The 19,836-nt window shown below is 51.7% G+C and overlaps 1 protein-coding gene across 15 annotated transcripts in view; it reads right to left on the bottom strand.

The window, feature by feature from the left end:
* Window positions 1–6,782: 6,782 nt before the first annotated feature.
* The window catches only part of P2RY2 (purinergic receptor P2Y2), a 47,057-nt gene continuing 34,003 nt past the window's right edge, over window positions 6,783–19,836 (bottom strand). For 5 of the 15 annotated variants that reach the window (XM_077866916.1, XM_077866910.1, XM_077866917.1 and 2 more), the window contains one exon: window positions 6,783–15,303. In XM_077866916.1, coding sequence (XP_077723042.1) covers window positions 14,166–15,299 — 1,134 coding nt within the window. In that variant the 5' untranslated portion in view covers window positions 15,300–15,303 and the 3' untranslated portion in view covers window positions 6,783–14,165. The remainder of the gene's footprint in view (window positions 15,304–19,836) is intronic. The other 10 variants (XR_013362198.1, XR_013362201.1, XR_013362196.1 and 7 more) reach the window with 10 other exon arrangements.

Below are 19,836 nucleotides of genomic sequence, written 5' to 3'. Positions count from 1 at the left end.
TACTCCTCTATCTTGCCTCCTGTATCCTCAAAACTAGAAAGACTGCCTGCTTCTGTGGTTGTATTGCCCTCTGAATCTAAAACTAACTTTTCTCAGATGGATTAAAAAACTTTAGGCAATAATCTCCATTAAAATCTTCGAAGGAAAAAAAAAGAAGTAATTTCCACCAGGTGTTCCTATCTGAGGAAATAGGGGCAAAGAAAACCCAGCTCCCTTTCCCCCATAACAGATGGAATGATTCTCATGAGCGCCTGCCCCACTGACAGTTGGATGAATTAGTCTGCTAGGGCTGCCATAACAAGGACCACAGATTGGGGGGTTAAGCAACAGAAATTTATTTTCTCACAGTTTTGGAGGCTAGAAGTCCAAAATCATGGTGATGGCAGAATTGGTTCCTTCCTGGGGCTGTGAAAGGTGGATCTTGGCTCTCCTCAGCTTTGTGGATGGCTGTCTTCTCCATGTCTTCACGTCACCTTACCTCTAGATATGTCTGTGTCCAAATCTCCTCTTCTTACAAGTACACTGGATTAGGGCCCACCCAAGTGACTTAATTTTAACTCAGTTACCTCTTTAAAGACCCTTTCCCGAAATAACATTACATTCTGAGGTACTGGGTGTTAGAACTTTAACATATAAATTTGAGGGGGGAGCATAGTGCAGCTTATAACAGTGGAGAAAACCCACATGTTCTCCAGCCTTTTTTCTGTTTCGGATTTCCTTCCCTTGTTAACCCTTCAAGATAAATGGCTTCTGAACATTTAGGAAGTTGGGGCAGGCCTTATTATACTTTTGTAACAGTGAGGAGAGACAGGACCTTTGCTTTGACTTCTATTCCTATGTCTATTCCTTTACCATTTTCCCCCATTTATTTATGGAAAAAAACTAGGTCATTTATCCTGTAAAAGTTATCAGATTCTGAATCTAGCCAATTTTTCATGTTGTCATGTAATATGTTCCTATGTACCCTGCATTTCCTGAAAAGTGGTAGTTAAATCCGAGATTTGATCAGACTCGGGTTCAACTTTTTTGGCAAGAATTCATATGTGGTGGTGTGTATTTCCTTTTACATCACATCAGCAAGACATCATATCTCTTTTTCTTTTTTTGTGATGTTATATTGGTCAGTGTTGTCCAGGTCGTAGGAGACTGCTATATCCACTAGCAGCCATTGGCAATCACTGCCTAGATTGGTTTGATAGAATACAATGCAAGCTACAGGTATAATTTAAAATAGTCAAGGAACCACATTAGAAAAGTAATCAGAAATCAATGAAATTAATTTTAGTAATATATTTTATTTAACTCATTATATCCAAAGTATTACTATATCAATATACAACCAATATAAAAAATTAATATTTACCACCTTTTTTTTTGCACCCAAGCCTTTGAAACCCAGTGTTTTTTTTTTTTTTAAGATTTTATTTATTTATTCATGAGAGACACAGAGAGAGAGAGAGAGAGAGAGAGAGGCGCAGAGACATAGGCAGAGGGAGAAGCAGGCTCCATGCAGGGAGCCTGATGTGGGACTCAATCCCAGAACCCCAGGATCACTCCCTGAGCCAAAGGCAGACACCCAACCGCTGAGCCACCCAGGCGTCCCCCCGGTGTGTATTTTATACCTGCAACACAACTCAATTCAGAGGGGTCATATTTCAAGGGCTCAATAGCCACTCATGATATGATTACAAAAACTAAGATTTCCTTGTAATTTTCTTTGTGCTTAGCATATGTCCCTCTTAAGGGTGTACAGTGAGACAATTATTAATTCTAGGGAAAACAAAAAGTTACGCAAGAAAGAAAATGTACTCATAGAATGCTATAAGATGTTATTGCAAACAATACTTTCAAGGTCATAAAAATGTAAGCACTTAATATTGTTTTACCCAGAAATTACAGTAGGAGAATGAGGAAAGAAACCTAAATTCTCATCTTTCACAGAGCAAATCAATGGATAATGATTACATGGAAGTAACCAGTGGTTTTTTGTTTTTTTTGTTTTTTGTTTTCCTTAACAGTCTGAATTTGTTACTGCCAGGAAATGGTTTTCTTTTTCTCCAGATGAGTTTACATTTCCATGATATGAATTTTTCTAAACAGAGAATAGTGCACCTTATTTTTCTTACGTTTTTACTTAAATTCCAGTTAGTTTACAGTGTACTATTAGTTTCAGGTGTACAATATAGTGATTCAACACTTCCATACAACACATGGTACTCATCACAAGTGCACTTCTTAATCCCCATCACCTGTTTCACCTATCCCTCCACCCACCTGCCCTCTAATAACCATCGGTTTATTCTCTATAGTTAAGAGTCTCTTTCTTGACTGATGTCTCTCTTTTTTATCCCCTTTGCTCATTTGTTTTGTTCCTCAAACTCCACATGTAAGTGAAATCATATGGTATTTGTCTTTCTCTGACATTTCATTTAGCATAATACTCTCTAGCTCTCTCCACGTCATTGCAAATGGCAAGATTTCATTCTTTTTTTATGGCTGAGTAATATTCCATCGTGTGTGTGTGTGTGTGTGTGTGTGTGTGTATACATACCATATCTTCTTTATCCACTCAGCCAATGGACATTTGGGCTGTTTCCATAATTTGGCTATTGTTGATAATGCTGCTATAAACATCGGGGTGCATGTATGCCTTTGAATTAGTGTTGTTGTATTCTTTGATAAATACCCAGCAAGTGTGATTGCTGGATCATAGGGTAGTTCTATTTCTAACTTTTTGAGGAACCTCCATACGCTTTTCCAGAGTGGCTTGCACCAGCAGTAAAAGAGGGTCCTCCTTTCTCCACACATGATATGAATTTGACACTTCTCTCTGCCCCTTCCTGCCTATACCACCCTCCACCCTTTTTCTGAGTCCAGCTCCTCCGTGGGGAGGAACTGGGGGAACTGGAAAAGTGTTTTCTACTTAAGTGGGGCTGTGATTTAAATGCTCTTTGGGTGTCCTCCTAAAAGCCCCCAATTTGGACTGTGGCTTTTGTTGGAGGCAGGCCCTCCACTGGGGTGTCCTTCACCCTACCTGTGAGAGCTCTGCCCAGAGAGATGAGGCCAAGAGCAGGAATGGTGATCAGCAAGGCTTCCTGAGGAGGGGATTTTGAAGTGAATCTTGGAGGAAGAGGAGATACTTAGCAGGCGAGCCAGGCAGGGCCATAGACGGTGCAGATGGACGGGCAGCACAGATGAAGACAAGATGCCTGGCATGGGCTCTGCAGTGAACCTGGGGCCTGCGGTTACTACTCAGAGAAGCCACGCAGCTGCTCTGACTTTCTGGCAGCCCCAAACATAGGGCCATTTTCTAATCTATTTAATAATAAGCAAATACTCTGGTGTCTGCTCAGCTCAAGATCTTGGAACAAATGGACCCAATTAAAAGGCCATCATAGGGGAATTCAGGGGAAGAGGAAAAAGCTATTGATCAAATCAACGCCCAGCTGCCCCGGGGCTGGTTTGTGACCTGCTGCAGCAGAATCCTTCCTCTCATCCTGCCTTCTCCTCCCCCAGACACTGCCCCAGACCTGGGCACCTTCCTGCTTTTCCTAGCTCCATTCCCCACCCAACTCAGGGACCCAAATGTCTGTGCCAACCCTCTAGGCCTCCTCTGGACTGCAGTTTCACTGCCTGCCAAACCTTGTAGGAAAAAAACTATCAGGAATCCTATTGGCTCTTCCTTCAAAATACATCTGGCATTGGTCCATTTCTCACCACCTCCACTACCACCTGGTCCCAATCCCCACGATCTCTCTCCTGGCTTCCTGCATTAGCTCCTTACTGCTCTTGCTCCTGTTCTTGCCCTGCTCTTGTTTATTTGCAAGACAGCAGTCAGATCCTTTTTTATTTTTTTATTTGTTTTTATTTTAGAGAGAGAAAAAGAGAACATGCATGAGTGGGGGGAGGGGCAGAGAGAATCTCAAGCAGACTCCATACTGAGTGTGGAGCCAACATGGGGTTCCATCCCATGAGCCTGAGATCATGACCTGAGTCATGAGTCAGATTAAGAGTCAGCTGCTTAACCGACTGAGCCACCCAGGCACCCCTAGCTAGATCCTTCTAAAATATAAGCCAGATTGTAACTCTCTCATTACTTTCTGCCTCATTCCATGTCCTACCAGATTCCCCTCATCTCTGGCCTCCACTCCTCCTTCCTCCACCCCAGCCACTGCCTCCTTACGCAGGTAGTGGGACCATTTACACTCCCCTCTGTCTGGGAAACTCTTCCCTGAGAGACCCCCTCTGTTAACTCCCACTCCTTCAAGTCTGCTCAAATTCTCTCTTTTGGGTCCCTCCTGAGCTTCACCTGACTGTTCTCTTAAAATCATATCCACCCCACCCCTTACTCCCAACTTTCCCACTCTTCCAATCCCTCTTTCTGCTCTGCTGTTCCCTTTCTAGCATGCCATGGAATTTACATTTAAGTCTGGTGCTTTTGTCTCTCTCATCCCCCCCTTGAATGTAAACTCCACGAGGGAAAGGTCTTTGTTTTTTATTCATTGATGATTTCCAACTATCTACAATGACAGTACCTGGGATATAGTAGTCTCTTGGTAAATATTTCTTGAATAAATGGAGGAATGAATCAATGGTAATGTTTTTGCCTCAAAGAGCCATTGTGAACCTTACATGAAATGATTAATTTGACTTGTTTTGCAAAGGAAAGGAGTTAACATCTAATGAGTACCCATTGGTACTATATATTCTGCAAAACAGTTTATAGAGTTTATCTCATTCCTCACTTTGAGCTGCTATTCATTCATTCATTCATTCATTCATTCAACAATTGTGTACCATGTGCCAGGCACTGTTCTGGGCACTGAGGATAAATCAGTGACAAAAGTACAAGGCCCCCTGTTCCCTGGGAGACCTCACCCTAGTAGGAAAAGACAGAGTTCAAATAAAATATGAATCTTATATGAGGAAACCAAAGTGCCCAAAATCATCTGATTTATGAGTAGCAGAGCCAAGATTCAAATGTAAACAGCCTAAGGTTTATGTGGTTTCTAAGTATCGTGAAAAGAAGGCACTTGGATATAGGTGGAGGAAAAGCTTGTGGGTGAGGGCTGCAGATGCAGTGAAGATGTGAGGGTGGGACTTGGAAGGCTGGCTCACCTTTGTACTGCCCACTCCCTGCACTTGGGCCTCCCCTTCCACATGATGAGAGTCAGATGCATTTTACCTACTAATGTGCTAGTGGGATCCAAATTATAGACATCTCATGGGCAGTGGGTGAACCCTGACTTCTGCCCAGAGGTAGTCACAAGGGGTGCTAGGAGGACCAGCTGAGCTTGGTCACACCTTCCAGGAGGAGGAGTCCAGTCTTAGAGGCTACCCCGTGAGGAGGCAAGGACTTCTAGGGGCACCCAGGGGTCCGGGGCTCTGAGGGTGTGTAGAGGCACTGGAATGGGGCAGGACTGGGGGCAAGGGCCCAAGAAAGACGAACTCAGGGTCATGGTCATACCCTCCCTCCCATGGCTGAGCTAGGCTGAGGGCAAATATTCTGTGTGCCCCTCAGGCCAAGCTGGGAAGACAGGGAGGAGGGCTCTCCCTCAGGGGGAAGCGATGCCAGGAGAAAGTGATCTCTCCTTCCCTGAGCTGGGGGAGATGGGGCAAATGATGTTAGGGTGCAGAGAGGACTCTTGCGGGGCATATACAGATCTTTTTGGAGTCCTCACCCTTAGAGAGGGAGGAGATTCTGGCTTCCCTTCAGCAGAGCTCCCGGACTGGAGCTGGTCCTTGGGGCCTAGGTCCACCCTCAGATCTGTAAGCCCCTTAGGAGGGCCTCTAGCCCCTCTCCCAAACACCCAGCTGTGTCCTCGAACCCAGAGCTTGGGTGTCTTCCTGACAGCCAGTGAAGGTGGGGAACCCCATCCAGGCCTGGAAGGTAGACAGGAGGCCACAGGGACACACAAGGCTAGGGGACATCATGACACCATCTTTGGGGACAACCCTCCTGCCCCCCAAAGAACCAGAGAGGGCCCAGTCTGTGTCTTTGAAACCTCAAGCTGGGGAGGCTGGTAGAGGCAACACTCTGAACATGGCGCAGCTCTGTCCGCCCCTCAATCCTGCCTTTACAGAGCCAAATGCTGGACATGGTGTGCTTCCCCTGAGGGAAAAAAATACAGTGTGGCACTTTGTCCTGGTGCCAGAGTGCACCATGATGGGTCAGTTCGGGGTTGCGGGACTCTAGATGGGGCAGTCCCTGAGAGCCCATGGGGGTGGGCAGGCTGGAGTGGAGAGCTGACATGTCACCTTCTCACCCAGGAATCTCTTGTCAGTGAGGGCAGCCTGCTCCACCAGGAACACACCTGAAGCCAGCAAGCCTGGGCTTATCATCTGCTGCAGCAAAGACCTCACACTGGAGGACCCCTGGGGGTGTCTCTAAAGCAAGGAGTTAGAGAAGGGTACTTATGGGATTGTGGGGGGGGGTGTTGCAGGAGGTAGTCAAGGGAGAGTCTTTGGCAGAGGTTGGTCAGAATTTGCAGAACAGGGAGTTGTTGGAGCAGTCAGCAATCCCATGTTGAGAGCACAGGAGTCCTCGAGGAGTGTTACTATTAGATCAGTTTGTATTCTTCTGGAACCTGTGAGTCTAAGTACACAGGTGTTTATAAGGGTGAGCTCAGATCGTCTGCGGTGGGCATCATGGCTTGATGAAGCTCTATTACCTGTTTTGCAAGTCACAATATGTTTTGCAAACTGTGTTTTCTCCATTTCAATTCTCCGTCCTACCCCCCCGCCCCCGGCACTCTCCAGCACCCTGGCTGCCAGCAGGATCATTTTTCTTTTTTTTTATTTTTTATTTTTTATTTTTTTTTCATTTTTCTTTCATCGCCCCGCAGGCAGAGGTGTGGACCTCAGTCCCCGTTCCTGCAGCTGCAGCCACTCTGGCCACCAGGGGGCAGCAGGGCAGCGTCCGCTAACCGGGGACCTAGTGCTGTAGACGCCCAGCCCGGGAAGGGAGGTGGGGAAGGGAGTGAGCCGCTGCTCCAGCTGAAGGCCTGGGTCTGATGCTCTGACCGTCCCCGTTTGCTTCCCTTTGTTCCCAGGAATTCTGGGACCGAGGGGCAAAAAGAGGAGGAAAATGAGGAGTATGGAGGGAGAGGAGCTGGGGAAAAGGAAGGAGAATGAGGCATGAGGGGAGTAGAAAGGAGTCCACAGAGCTGGCAGGCCCGGATTTAGTAGGAAATTAAGAATAGGGAGCTTAATTGAATTGGGCCATGAAGCACGCCCACACCGGGCCCTCGCCCCACTCCCCATCTCTTCCTGCCATCCCTAAGCCCATCTCCTTCCATTAGCTGGACCTCCTGGCAGCCTCTCTTCCCTTTGCTTCCTCCAGGCTGGCCACCCACCCAAAGCCCTTCTGTCTCCAGGTATCTGCTCGGTGTCTGTGGGGACTGCCCTTCCCCCTCAGCAGTCTCCTTGGAACACAGATGTGACAACTCAACACAGACATAAACACACACATACACGCACGCACGCATGCACAAGCACGCACACATTAGCCCAGGCCACATGGTGACCCATGCAGTAGGCTTTGAATTTCCTCCCCCACATTTTGCAATTGCTCTGGTCACAAAGGCTGGCCTAACAGTTTAATCCCACAACGAGGTGGGACTTTTCATGTGGCTGCTGATTTGGAATTTGGCTCCAGGACATCGATCTAAGGATAGGCAGGGGTAAAATACCCCACTTTCGAAAACCATTGGGGTCAGACACCTTCTCAGAGTTTATTACCCCAACCTTCTACCACCCCCCATGCTGATCCTACAAGCTGCACACTGGGTTCAATGACCTCGAAAACATCCCTGCTGTTGTGAATTCCCAACCAAGCCAGGGGAGGGGTGCTCTAGGCAAGTCACTCAGGAGACAGGGGTGGAGGAGTTAGAGTCTCAGCAAGAAAGATGGGGCACACACAGGCTGGGTGAATGAAGAGGCTCTTGTACACAGCTGTGGGCTGGTATTGGGAGGGCTCCATGTGCAGGGGGTGATGAGGGTCACACCGTCCCGGCTAGAGAAGCAAGGACAGCAAAAAAAGGGCTGTGGCCAGTCCTGGGGAAGATACACCAGTCCCTTCCCTCCTCCCTGCCTTGCCCAACACTGAGAGGAGAGAGGGCCCCAAAGAAGGGGTGAGGAGGGTCCTCCCAGCCCCAGGAAAGAGGAAGGGGTGGGCATTCATGTCATTGGCATCGGAACCGTAAGCTGGAGTGAACTTTGTTACTCACAAGTGACTCAAAGATTTGGAGTTTGCCAAATAAACAATTTATGGATGGGAAAGGGAAATTAGACATGCAGCAGACAGTACTGGTAGGAGGAAGATAAAACAGTGAGGTTTGTGCCTTGCCGCATTCTTACTGTTCAGTAAACTGGAAAAAGAAGTATTAGCCATTCCATTTTACAGACAAAGAAACTGAACTTGTGGTCACAGAGCCGGTGATGGTTGAGAGGGGCCACAACACTGCTCCTCTTGCCTCAGCCTCCTTGTGCACCCCAACCTTCTTCTTTCCCCAGAGTGGTTTTGTGACCACTAAAGCCACATTTGGTTAAAAACAAAAAACAAAAAACAAAAAGAAACAGGGCTGAATAGGGTGCTCCAGGTTTCCAAGCTATCCCCCTGCCACTTCGTGTCCCTTGGGCCTCTCTCTGGCATGCCCACAGGGGCCCCCCCAGGGCGAGCTCTCAGAAGGCACAGCTGATGAGGGCAGCAGAGGCAGCCGGAGGAGACAGGAAGCCCTGGCCTCACATCTAGTGTCCACAGTGACTGCTGTGTGACCTTGGGCAAGGCGCAGCTCTCTCTGGGCCTCTCGTCCCTCTAAATAGTCAAAGGATTCCTGGGGGTCCCTGCCAGGAGAGAAAACTGATTCCAGCTGGTCATGTCTTCCAGGGGGCTTACATGAACCCACAACAGCCTTCAGGAGTTAACAGCCCCAAGAAGCCATGTCCAGGTGGGGGGGTGAGGAACAGGAGAGGGAGGCCCACACAGTAGGGGCAGGGAAGATATTTTGGGGTAGGCGGATCTCCTGTCACAGCTGGACAATGGTCTAGGGCAGCCATTGTGCTGGGAGTGGAAAATCCTTTTCTGACTCCATCTCCCAGGGCTGAAAATAGTCCAGGGTGAGCCCCTGGGGACTGAGTCTGGGGCCAGGAGTGACTGGCCCAGCCCAGCCCATTGTTCCTGGCTGGGACAGGACTAAGACTGGACACCTGGCTGAGCTGGAGCCAAGAAAGAGGCAAGCTCAGGAAACCATACCAGAGGAAGAGTGGCTGGGCAGAGCCACGCCCCACAGCAGATAGGGAAACTGAGGCTCAGAGAGGCGAAGGCATTCAGCAAGTCACATGGTGCACAGGGCAGAAGAGGATGAGAGCTAGGCTTCTGGGGTTCATCTCCACCCCCCACCAGTGCATGCCGCTTGGAAAGGCAAACACATTTGCTGCAGTTCGGGCACTCCGGGCTAGACTCCACCCTCTGCCCTGCAAGAGGCAGGGGCATCAGACGTTGGATCAGCTGCACTCCAACCCACCGTGAGGTGCCAATGGAGTTGCTTTACCTCTCTGTCACTTGATGCCAGGGGAGAACTGCTGCCAACTCTAGTCCTCAGAACTGAGAACCCAGGGAGTTTGGGGAGTGCCTGGGGGAGCAACTGTTAATTGTGCCTTTGCTGAAGATCTAGGTAGCTGAGGCCCTAACTGAGGCAAGAAGTGGGAAGTGGGTGGCAAGGGCTCCAAGCTCCAGAGAGTGGCCCAGAGAGGGCAGGCAGCTGGCCTCAGGTCACACAGCAAAAGTTGCCCATTCATTGGCTGCTCTGGCCCAGCTCCCAGCCAGTCCTGCCACCGTGGGTCTCCAGGCTCTTGGTTGAATGAAGAAGTAGTTGCAGCACCCTATGATGGAGACCATCAGGGAGAAATGGTTAAGCCTTTTGCCATGGGTGAGTGGGAGCCTGCTGGTCCATAGGGGCTGGCTATAGAAGCTTGTTATCAAGGGCATCCTTCCTTTCCCCTCATCCTCCCCCTCTTGCTCCTCCCTGCTGCCCTCTCACAGCCTGGCACAGGGACAAGGTTCTGTAAGCACACACAGGTCCATGGGCCTGAAGGCCACCCAGTGCCACGCAGGGCAGAGGGTAGCCCCACACCTTATCCCAGGGTAGACCTCCCTACCTCCTCCTATATCCTGGGGAAGCCTTCGTCCCAGGAGGCCCACTGTTGCTCACTGGCTGGACATTCCTTTCCTTCAAATAATGTATCCTAGTGTGGTTATATACTACATTATGTCGACTCCATAAGGGCAGGGTGCAGCCAGTTTGCCTCTGTATCACCTTGGCACAGAGCCTGCCATGTAAATGCCTACCATGTGCCAGGTACTGTTCTAAGTGTTTTGTGTGTACTGACCCGATGCCCCACATGGGTGGTAGTGTGTCCTTTCGGAAATGAGAAAACTGAGGTCCTGCAAGACTCAGTAATCTGCCCAAGGAGCCACTGCTGGAGGAAATGGAGACAACACTCAAACAGAGGGGGTATGGGCATCAAATCTGTGCTCTTAACCCCATCCCCACTACACCACGCTTTTCATTTTGAGTCACCCAAAGGGTTGCTTACAGTTGCTTACAGACCCTCCTGCCCAGCAAGTGGCATGGGTTACTGGAAAGGGAACTAATATGGGCATCTGATGGGCCTGGATTCAATCCTGACTCACCCTCTTACTGCCCATATAACTTGGAGCAAGTCTTCACTTCTCAGAGCCTGTGCCCTCATCTGCTAAATGAGGATAATGTGTCTATTTCACACAGTTGTGGGAAGAATAAATAATAGAGATGAGAGGGTCTGGCATGGTGCCTGGGACATGGGGTAATGCATGTGTATCCTTCCTCATGAGCTTGACTCTAAACAGAAGAGCCCAAATCTGCCATAACAATGGTGGTGGCAGAGGGGTAGCTTTGGGAGCCTGACCTCCCTCCTGGGACCTGGGACGCATGCCATCCACAGCAGAGATACCCTCCCGCCCTGCCCCATGTGCCAGGGCCCCTGTCCTGGATACACAGAGCTCACCGAGAATAGTTGCTGCAAGCTGGACAGCAGGCCTTTCCTCCCCACCTCACCCCACTGCCCCCCTCTCTTCTCCTCTGCCCCTGACTTCAGTGCCACAGCTCTATCCAATAGCTCCAACCACCAGGATGGGAAGAGCTGGGGCAGTGGGGGGTGAAGGCAGGAATCCCACAAAGGCACTGACCTGAACTAAAGGGAGCAGAGCAGCAGGGCCAGCCTGAGCCCCTGGCACACATCCAGGCACCATGCTGGCCTGCAGAGTGACCTTGGGCAAGGCCCTCTGGAGTCTACAGCTGGGCCTGGATAATCCCTGGGGTCTCCGTCAGGTGGCTATGCCCTTTCAAGTGGCCTTCAAGAGTCAACAGCCCCAGGAAGTGATGTCAGGGCGAGGAGGAGCGGTGGCTGGGAGGGACCAGGGAGGCCTAATGAGTAAGAGGAGATATTTTGAGAGCAGGCAGGTCCCCTCACGTCACTACTGGACAATGGTCTGGGTTTGAGAGTGGAAAATCCTGCTCTTACTTGGGCTGAAAATAGCCCAAGGCAGGAGGATCAGGAACCTCACCTGCTAGGTGGATGGCCTGGGCATTGAGCAGCAAGGCCAGGTGGCCACTTCAAGGGGTCAGGCAGTCTGACTGGGTTCTAGGGGTGGGACCCTCTTCCCTACCCCCACGCAGTGTCTAACCCTGGATTAGATGATGGTTAAGGCCCTCCTTTCCTCTAGATCCTTTGTCCTTAGAAAAGTGCAGGTGGCTGGTTCAAGGAAGGCTTCCTGGGGCCAGGCCATAGTGTTGGCTCTATGTGCTATAGGGCCCTGGGTTCTCAGGGTCTCCAGGGCAGCTGCTGGGGGGCGGCAGGCATGCAGGACATGAAAGGGATGGGAACTAAGGGAACTTGGGCCTGTGATGGCCATAGCCCTACCCCTAACCACAGATGCACACTCCAGAGCCCCCCAAATCAAGATGTATAACCTCCTGCCTCTGGGCCTAACCAGGGCTAAGGGTATCTGAGCCCAGCATTTAGACTCTAGGGTGTAATCTTACCTGGGTTCCTATAAACTAGGATGGGATCCAGCCTGAGCAGCAGCTGGTAAGAAAGAGATAAGCTTGGGCCTGCAGGAAAGGCTCAAGGACAGTCTGTAAAAGATAGTCACAAAAAAAGCTCATAGGGACTGTGGTTACATTAACAGAAGTATAGAACCTAGAATGTGGGAGGTAAGCCTTTCACACTACTTTGAACAGGTCACCCACATTGCACAATGCAGGGTAATTTTTCTGGGTCATGGCTTGTGATGGGTCCCTGTTGTAAGAAGGAACTGTGAAGCTAGACTCTAAATAGAGCAACCCTTGGCAGGGGGGTACTCCATTCTGACAAAGTAGAGTGGGAAGGGTAAAGAAGTTATAAGAGGCAGGCAGCATTTGGGGGGAGAAAAGAATATTCTCTCATAGGGCAAGGAGTATTGCCAGAGGGAGAGGGAGTGAGTCTTTACATTTGAGATTAAGAGTGAAGCCCGTCAGGTTTGCCCAACTCCTGCCCTAAGGCTGAGCTGGGCCCTGTCCAGCCGAGCTCTACAAATCTCCACAGTGGTCCTGGCTGGACCCAGAATCTGTCACAGGTGAGAAAGATCTCCCTCACCCTGAGCTTGACCTGGCCTGAGCACCAACTATTATGCCGTAACAGAGGATGGGGCAGAAAGAGAAGTGAATCTCTCCTATACTAAGGCCCAGTGCAAAGGAAACCTCAGGTAAAGGCAAGGAGGGAGCCCTGACTTGGTACCCTCTCGACCCACCCCAGCCTCATTCCTGCCTTGAGCCTGGGTGCCAGCTGCCCAGCCTGCTTCCAGATCCTGCATACCCTGCTTTCCTGCCCCCATATCTTTGCCCAGGACACACCCTGCACCTGGATGTTCTTCTCTGATGAACTGCTTTGCTCAGAAGCTACAGCTCAGGAGTGTCCCCTGCTCCAGGAAGCCTCCCTGACCCCCTGGTCCCCAGCCCCAGCCACTCAGCACTATCTAGTGGTGTGCTGGAGCATCTCAGACCTGCTTGCAAGAGCAACTGTTAAATTTTCAGGAATTTCGCAAGGAGGCTGACATCACATTAGTAGTCTGAAATCGGCTAAGGCAAGAGTATTTGCACCATGGCAATTGGCAATGCTACAGATAAGGGGTCCCCCTCATGCCCTGGAGAGCCAGTTAGATGGTTTAACATTTACCAGCACATGACTGGCCATAGCCATTAAGTCCCAAACTGGGGGAGCCTAAGGACAGGACCCCATCTGCCTCCTGTCTGCACCCAGTAAAGCCAGGCACAAAAGTCAGTTTGCTTTAAAGTGAGGGATGACCTGGGGTCTGGAGAGGGGATCCTTGACGTGAGACTAGCACTGAGGCAACTAGTGGGAAGGCAGGTGGCAGAAAAGCACAGGTTGGAGAAAGGACCCCAGTGTGGACAGCAAGAGCTCCATAGTCTGCATCCTCATGCTCAAACCACACAATAGGGCGCAACGCAGCAGGCAACAACAACTTCAGTAGAAGTTATAGCCTGAAACTGGCTCCCAGCCCAGGGGAGCCTCCAGATGGGTCTATGACAGTGGTTCCCTGACATTACCTTCCTCTCTCAGAGGTGTGTCCATTGTGGCATCCACACCTGCCCCAGAGCCCTCTGTAGGAAGCTCTGGCTCTGCCCTCGCTCCTTACCAGGGTCCTTTGGTCAACCCATAACCCTGCCCCTCCTAGGCAGCTCAGGCCCAGACTATGTGACCTTGGTAAGTCACTTTCCTCTCTGGGCCTGTTTCTCCATTTGACTTGATCAGGCTAAATACCTGGAAGGCACAGCCTGTGGGAGTCAGGCGGGGGCAGCACCGGCCCCTTACCCTTGCCTTTCTTGAAACCTTGTTCCCCAGCTCACACACACACATTGTGACCGGCGTCATAGGGACTGTTGCAATCTCTGGGCCACAGGGAACATCTGCCAAATGACAGAGCATCGAGGCCAGGGCTCCCTTGACCATCGGGCATGAGTCACTAGTGGGCCGTATCCAGGGAGGCTAGCCCTTCTGAAGAAGTCCTAGTCCCTACAGCCCCACTCCCACCTAATAAACCTGCACAGGCCTGAGGGGTTCGGGTCCTACAGCCGGACGTCCTTAGAGCTCTCCCCACCAGCCGGGGTGGACTCTGTCCGCCTAGAATCCTCACTGCTGGTGGACACATCTTTTATCCTCTTGACGTCAGTTCTGTCCCACCTGTGCAGGCCCCGCCGGCGGCGAGCCGGGGCAGCAGGGGTGGGGTCTGTGGGCGGCTTGGCGTCTCGGGCAAAGCGCACGAGCCTCTGGCCGGCCAGGAAGTAGAGCACCGGGTCCAGGCAACTGTTGGCGCTGGCCAGTGGCCGGGTGATCTTGTAAGCCACGTTGACGGCGTTGAGGGCGTGGCAGCTGAGGTCCAGCGAGCGGAAGGAGTAGTAGAGGGTGCGGGTGACGTGGAAGGGCAGGAAGCAGAGGGCGAAGACGGCCAGCACCACGGCAATGGTGCGCACCGACTTGCGCTTGGCCCGCGGCAGGCCTCCCGAGGCCCCGTAGGCCGGCTTCAGCAGCCGCCGGGCCATCAGCGCGTAGCACACCAGGATGACGGCGAAGGGCGCCGCGAAGAGCAGGCCCAGCATGACCGAGCTGTAGGCCACAAACTGGCCGAAGAGCTCGGGTGCGGAGGTGTCGTGGCAGGTGATGCGGCTGCCCCGCACGCTGGTGGTGACAAAGTAGAGCACGGGGGACTGGCAAGCCAGCACCAGCACCCACACGGCGGCCGCCACCCGGCGGGCGTAGCGGGCCCGGCCCCAGCGCAGAGAGCGCAGCGGGCGCAGGACGCCCAGGCACCGGTGCACGCTGATGCACGTGAGGAAGAGGATGCTGCAGTAAAGGTTGGTGTAGAAGAGGAAGCGCACCAGCTTGCACAGCACCATGCTGAAGGGCCAGTGGTCGCCGCGGGAGTAGTAGTAGACCAGCAGCGGCAGGGAGGCCGCGTACAGCGCGTCGGACACGGCCAGGTGGAACATGTAGGTGGTGGACGCGTTCCAGGTCTTGAGGCGGCACAGGAAGATGTAGAGCGCCACGGCGTTCAGACACAGCCCCAGCACACACACCACGCCGTAGGACACGGGCAGCAGCACGTACTTGAAGTCCTCATTGAAACGGCACTTGTAGCCTAGCTCATCCCCGTCCCAGGTGTCATTGATGGTGCTGTTCCAGTGGTCCAGGCCTGTGGCCATCGCCCTGGAGGGAAGGGCGGGGTGGGGAGAAGAGCCATCAGGGTCATGACCAGCGCTCGGCGGGGGGAGGCCCGACACACTCACCTGACCCGGGAGGGTGCCATGAGGTACCCCATGCACGCACAGATTCCCTGGTTAAGATCCACCCAACCACATTCAACACTTTGGTAGCCATCTGACCTGGCGCTCTCTCTGGACCCAGAGGGCCCGGAACCTTGGAACCCTGGGACTTCGAGAATGCATGAGATCCATGCAACTTCAGAACAAGGTGTGGGCAAACCACATCCTGAGGGCCAGATGCAGCCCACCCATCTGTTTCTGTAAAAAAAGCTTGACTAGAACACAATCATACCCATCTATTTATGAAGCATTAAATAGTTGTGACAAAGACCATATGTTCCCCAAAGCCTAGAACAGCTACCATCTGGCCTTTAAGAAACAAAAACATTTGGTGATCCTGCGCTAGAACCTTTAGGAGCACAGCGTTCTAGATCAAGGATCCTGAGCTCTCGAATCTGAGGATCTGGGGGCCCAGAGTGGTGTCATCTCAGATTCACAGAAAGGGGCCTTTAAGGATGGCTGGCTCTACCTCACATCCAGTGCCCACTGCCTGCTGAAGCATTGCTGGTCAGTAGGCAGCCCCTATCTTCCTGGACGCATTAGAAAGTTCTTTCCTCTAGGGGCACCTGGGTGGCTCAGCTGGTTAAGCATCAGACTTTTGATTTCTGGTCATGATCTCAGGGTTGTAAGACTGAGCTCCCAAGTCAGGCTCTATGTCGGGCATGGAGCCTGCTTAAGATTCTCTCTCTCCCTCTCCCTCTGCCCCTGAGCCCTCTCTCTTACTCTTAAAAAAAAAAAAAAAAAAAAGAAAAAAGAAAAGTTCTTTCCAGCTCATCTTTCCACTCTCTGGACAGGCTCTGGCCCCATGCCTCGTATTTTGGTATTTGCGGGAGTATTTCCAAGGGTCTTCCCCTTTTGTCATTCATTCACCTCTCAGCAAATAATTTGTAGGTACTCCTATATTTTAGTACTTTCTGCATTTGTAAACAGCAGTCTGCTCCCTGGGAGGCTACCAGATGGGACAGTGACCCTCCTGAAGGGTCCAGGGAAGTCTGGAGTAGAGGTAGAAATGGGAGCAGAAGGGCACTCCTTTTTCTGGGGCAAATTCAGCTTCCCCTAGGCCTATGCAGGTTTTCTTCACATGCCACCACTATCCTGATGGTGTTTTACCTTGTCCCTAGTGGGTATAACACACCCACGGGCCTGACTTCCCAGAGAGTGAGCACCTGGACCACTGGTTGTCCACCTTCCTCTTCTCCTTACCCCTTCAATGTGACCAGTGAGAGCTCTCTCTCAGCTGGAAGGCTGGGGACAGACATCCCAGTCTGGAGGGCAAAGATGTGCCCACAGGTCCCAGGGGCCAGTTAGAAATCACAGCAGGTAAGCAGGTTTGTGACAAACACAAAGAGTAACTTTCTAACAGCAGGAAGGGGCAAAGGGAGCTGGTATTTTTCAAACCCTACTACTATGTATGCTTTATAAAATGTTATTTTCTTTTTTTTGAAGATTTATTTATTTATTTATTCATGAGAGACACACAGAGAGAGAGGGGGGCAGAGACATAGGCAGAGGGAGAAGCAGGCTCCTTGCGGCGAGCCCGATGTGGGACTCAATCCCAGGATCCTGGGATCATCACCTGAGCCAACCACTGAGCCACTCAGGTGTCCCTACAGAATGTCATTTCCCTCCAGTCTTACAACATGCTTCTGGAAACCAGGTTCTCATGCCTGGTTTTCCACTGAAAAGTCTAAGACACAGATCATTCAAATAATTTGGCCAAAGTCACATAGCTAGCGATGGCTGTGACTCCTATTCAAGTCCACCCCACAAGGGGTGGAAGGGGCTATAGGAAGGATGTAATGAACTCCCTGTTTGGGGGTATGCAAGTGGCTCTTCCGGTAGTCTGCAGGAAGGCTTGTGTCCTGTGTGTGGGTGTATCTGGGAGGACAGAGAGGGCAGATGACGTGTGAGTCCTCCCCATTCTAGGAATCTGGGGCTGTACAATTCTCTTCATCTTGGAACCTGAGGTCCTGAGAGGCTGGGACTCGGGGATTCTGCAGGGCCAGTAACAACCACTCTCTTAGACCATGAGTTTCCTGCCAAGCCTGGCCTCCCAGCAATACTTCAGGGCCCCCAAGGTTGAGATTAGGGGGCTCAGAGACACATAGATCCCTCGGTTTCCCTTCTCTCCCCATCCCCCAATCCCAGAACCTTCTCTCTTTCCCATTGTCAGCCAAGGTGCAACTGGGAGGAAGGGAGCATGCACCTCCCTCCCAAAGAGTTAAGTTCGTCTCCAAGGAGCCAGGGCTGATCCAAGGTGAGGAGACAGGGCCGAGCTGTTGGGACCCCTCTTGCCCAGAGCCAGGACTCAGGATCCAGCATTAAAGCATTTCCTGTATCCCACCACTGCTCCATGGAGCCCAGTGTTGCCTCTACCTTGCTGCTGGAGCCATTGCATCAGCCTCCCTGCCTCTAGCCTCAGTGTGCCCCAATCCAGAGGGGCCTTTGTAAAGACAAAATCATTCCTTTGCTTGAAACCCTCTGTGGCTCCTGCCTCTTCTCAGGAGAAAACCCTGCTCCTCCTCAGTTTGGTACTGGAGGTTTTCACAACCCAGCCTCTGTCAGCCTCACGGGCCCCATCCTCAGTGACCTGTGGCTTCTGGAATGCACCTAACACCCCTCAACCTGGAATCCATTCACAGCCCTTGTCTCTACCTGTTGGAACTACAACTTTCTATCCTTCAGCACAACAAACTCCAGCGATTAAGAACCAGGCTTCTGGAGCCAGACCACCTTTGTTTCCTCACCTGTAAAATGAGATGATTAAATAGAACCTACAGCATACAACTGCTGTGAGGGTTGAGTCATTTGTGCAGAGTGTTTGGTGCAGTGCCTGGCACACAGTAGGTACCCTGTGCTGGTATGAGTTATAAGGCTCAGCCCAGATGTGGCCTTTTCCTGAAATCTTCGGAAAGCTCTCTCAGGCCACCAGTTGGGGTGGGGGGGAATAGCGACAGAAGGTCTCCACTGGAGGCTGTATAGCAGGTGAGTGCGGTGGACCAGGGGAGTGACGCTGAGGCCCAAGCTGGCGCCAGGCCTGGGGATGTCGAGCGGGGAGAGATCTGGAAGGGTTAGGGACAGAGTTCAGAGCAACTGGCACAGAGGGAGTTTGGGTGGAGGAGGGGCCGGAGAGGGAGGCTGGCAGGATGCCTGGCCCAGGCCATCTCCTGGCTCAGGGATGGGGAGGAAGGACAGGTAGGGGAGAGGGCCACTCACTGTCAGACACGGGTAAGAATGGGGTGCCCTGAAGGCATGTCATGTGATGTGGGGAAGGACAAAGGCTGAGACCATCAGATCCCGCACTTTGGAAGGTGGGTTAGGAGTTGCCGGCTCCCAACAGCTACAGGAGGAACGTGGAGGCCTGAGTGTGGGACTGAGGATCTGTGGAGGGGGCATATTCCCTCCACCTTGGGGATACTGGCTTGGGGTGTCCAGCTCTATCACAGAACTGTAGGTGACATCAGACATTTCCTGCCCTCCTGAGGCTCAGATCTCTCATGAGCTGAATCCCCCACCCTTGGAGAGATGGCACCCTAAAACTTCCCCATGAGGTGCTCTGCCCAGCGAGGGAAGCACACACACCCAGTTCCCCTCCACACTGCTGCCCTGGCGCTTGGTGCCCAGGCCTGGCAGGTCTCTCGTCTAGGTCAGCACCCTCCCCCCACCTCTTCCCCTGCCCACCCCAAGCCAGAGTTAACATCTTTACACAAAGATTTTCTAGCTAATTACTAAGGGTGGAACCTCTGATGCTGGTTAGAGGAGTGGAGACTTCCCTAGGTCTCTCATGAACTGAGGAAGCTGCCCTTTCCACCTGTTTTAAGACATCCTGGCCTCCACCCTCCCAGGCCAGCTGGGGACTCCATTGCCATGGCCCCTGTCCAGACTGACCCTGCCTGCCCTCTCCCTCCACTGGCTGGCCCACCAACATGTGAGTACACCTTTCCTCCCCTCAGGCCCTGCTTATGAAGACAGCCAAATCCCCAGCCTTCTCCCCTGGCCCTCACCTCTGCCTCTCCTTACCCCTAATGCCCTTGGGGTCTCACCCCCACCTCCCTAGAGACCATCTCCCACCTAACTTTGTCCAACACCACTTGCCAGCCCCTCTGTGCCCAGTTCTGGCTGGCCCTGCCTCATAAGGGCCCTGATAGGCTTACCTGTCTTTGCACATGTTGTTCTTTCTACCTTTCCCTTCCAGAACACATTCACACTGTACCTCATCTTGCCCACTCCCAAGGCTCTTCTCATATGTCACCTCGTTTCTGAAGCTCTCCCCTCTCCACCACCCCAGACATTCCTCACACCCTATTGGGAATCTGTCCTTCCACCCTCTACCCCAACATATTCCAGGTGTTCCTAGAGGGTTGGGTCCTTTTGATTCTTTTCTCTATCCCAATCATCCAGCAAGAGGCCTGATCCA

This window comes from Canis aureus, chromosome 23 (assembly GCF_053574225.1).
Source record: "Canis aureus isolate CA01 chromosome 23, VMU_Caureus_v.1.0, whole genome shotgun sequence".
NCBI classification, from domain to species: Eukaryota; Metazoa; Chordata; class Mammalia; order Carnivora; family Canidae; genus Canis; species Canis aureus.
This window is presented reverse-complemented; position numbering and strand designations above follow the sequence as displayed.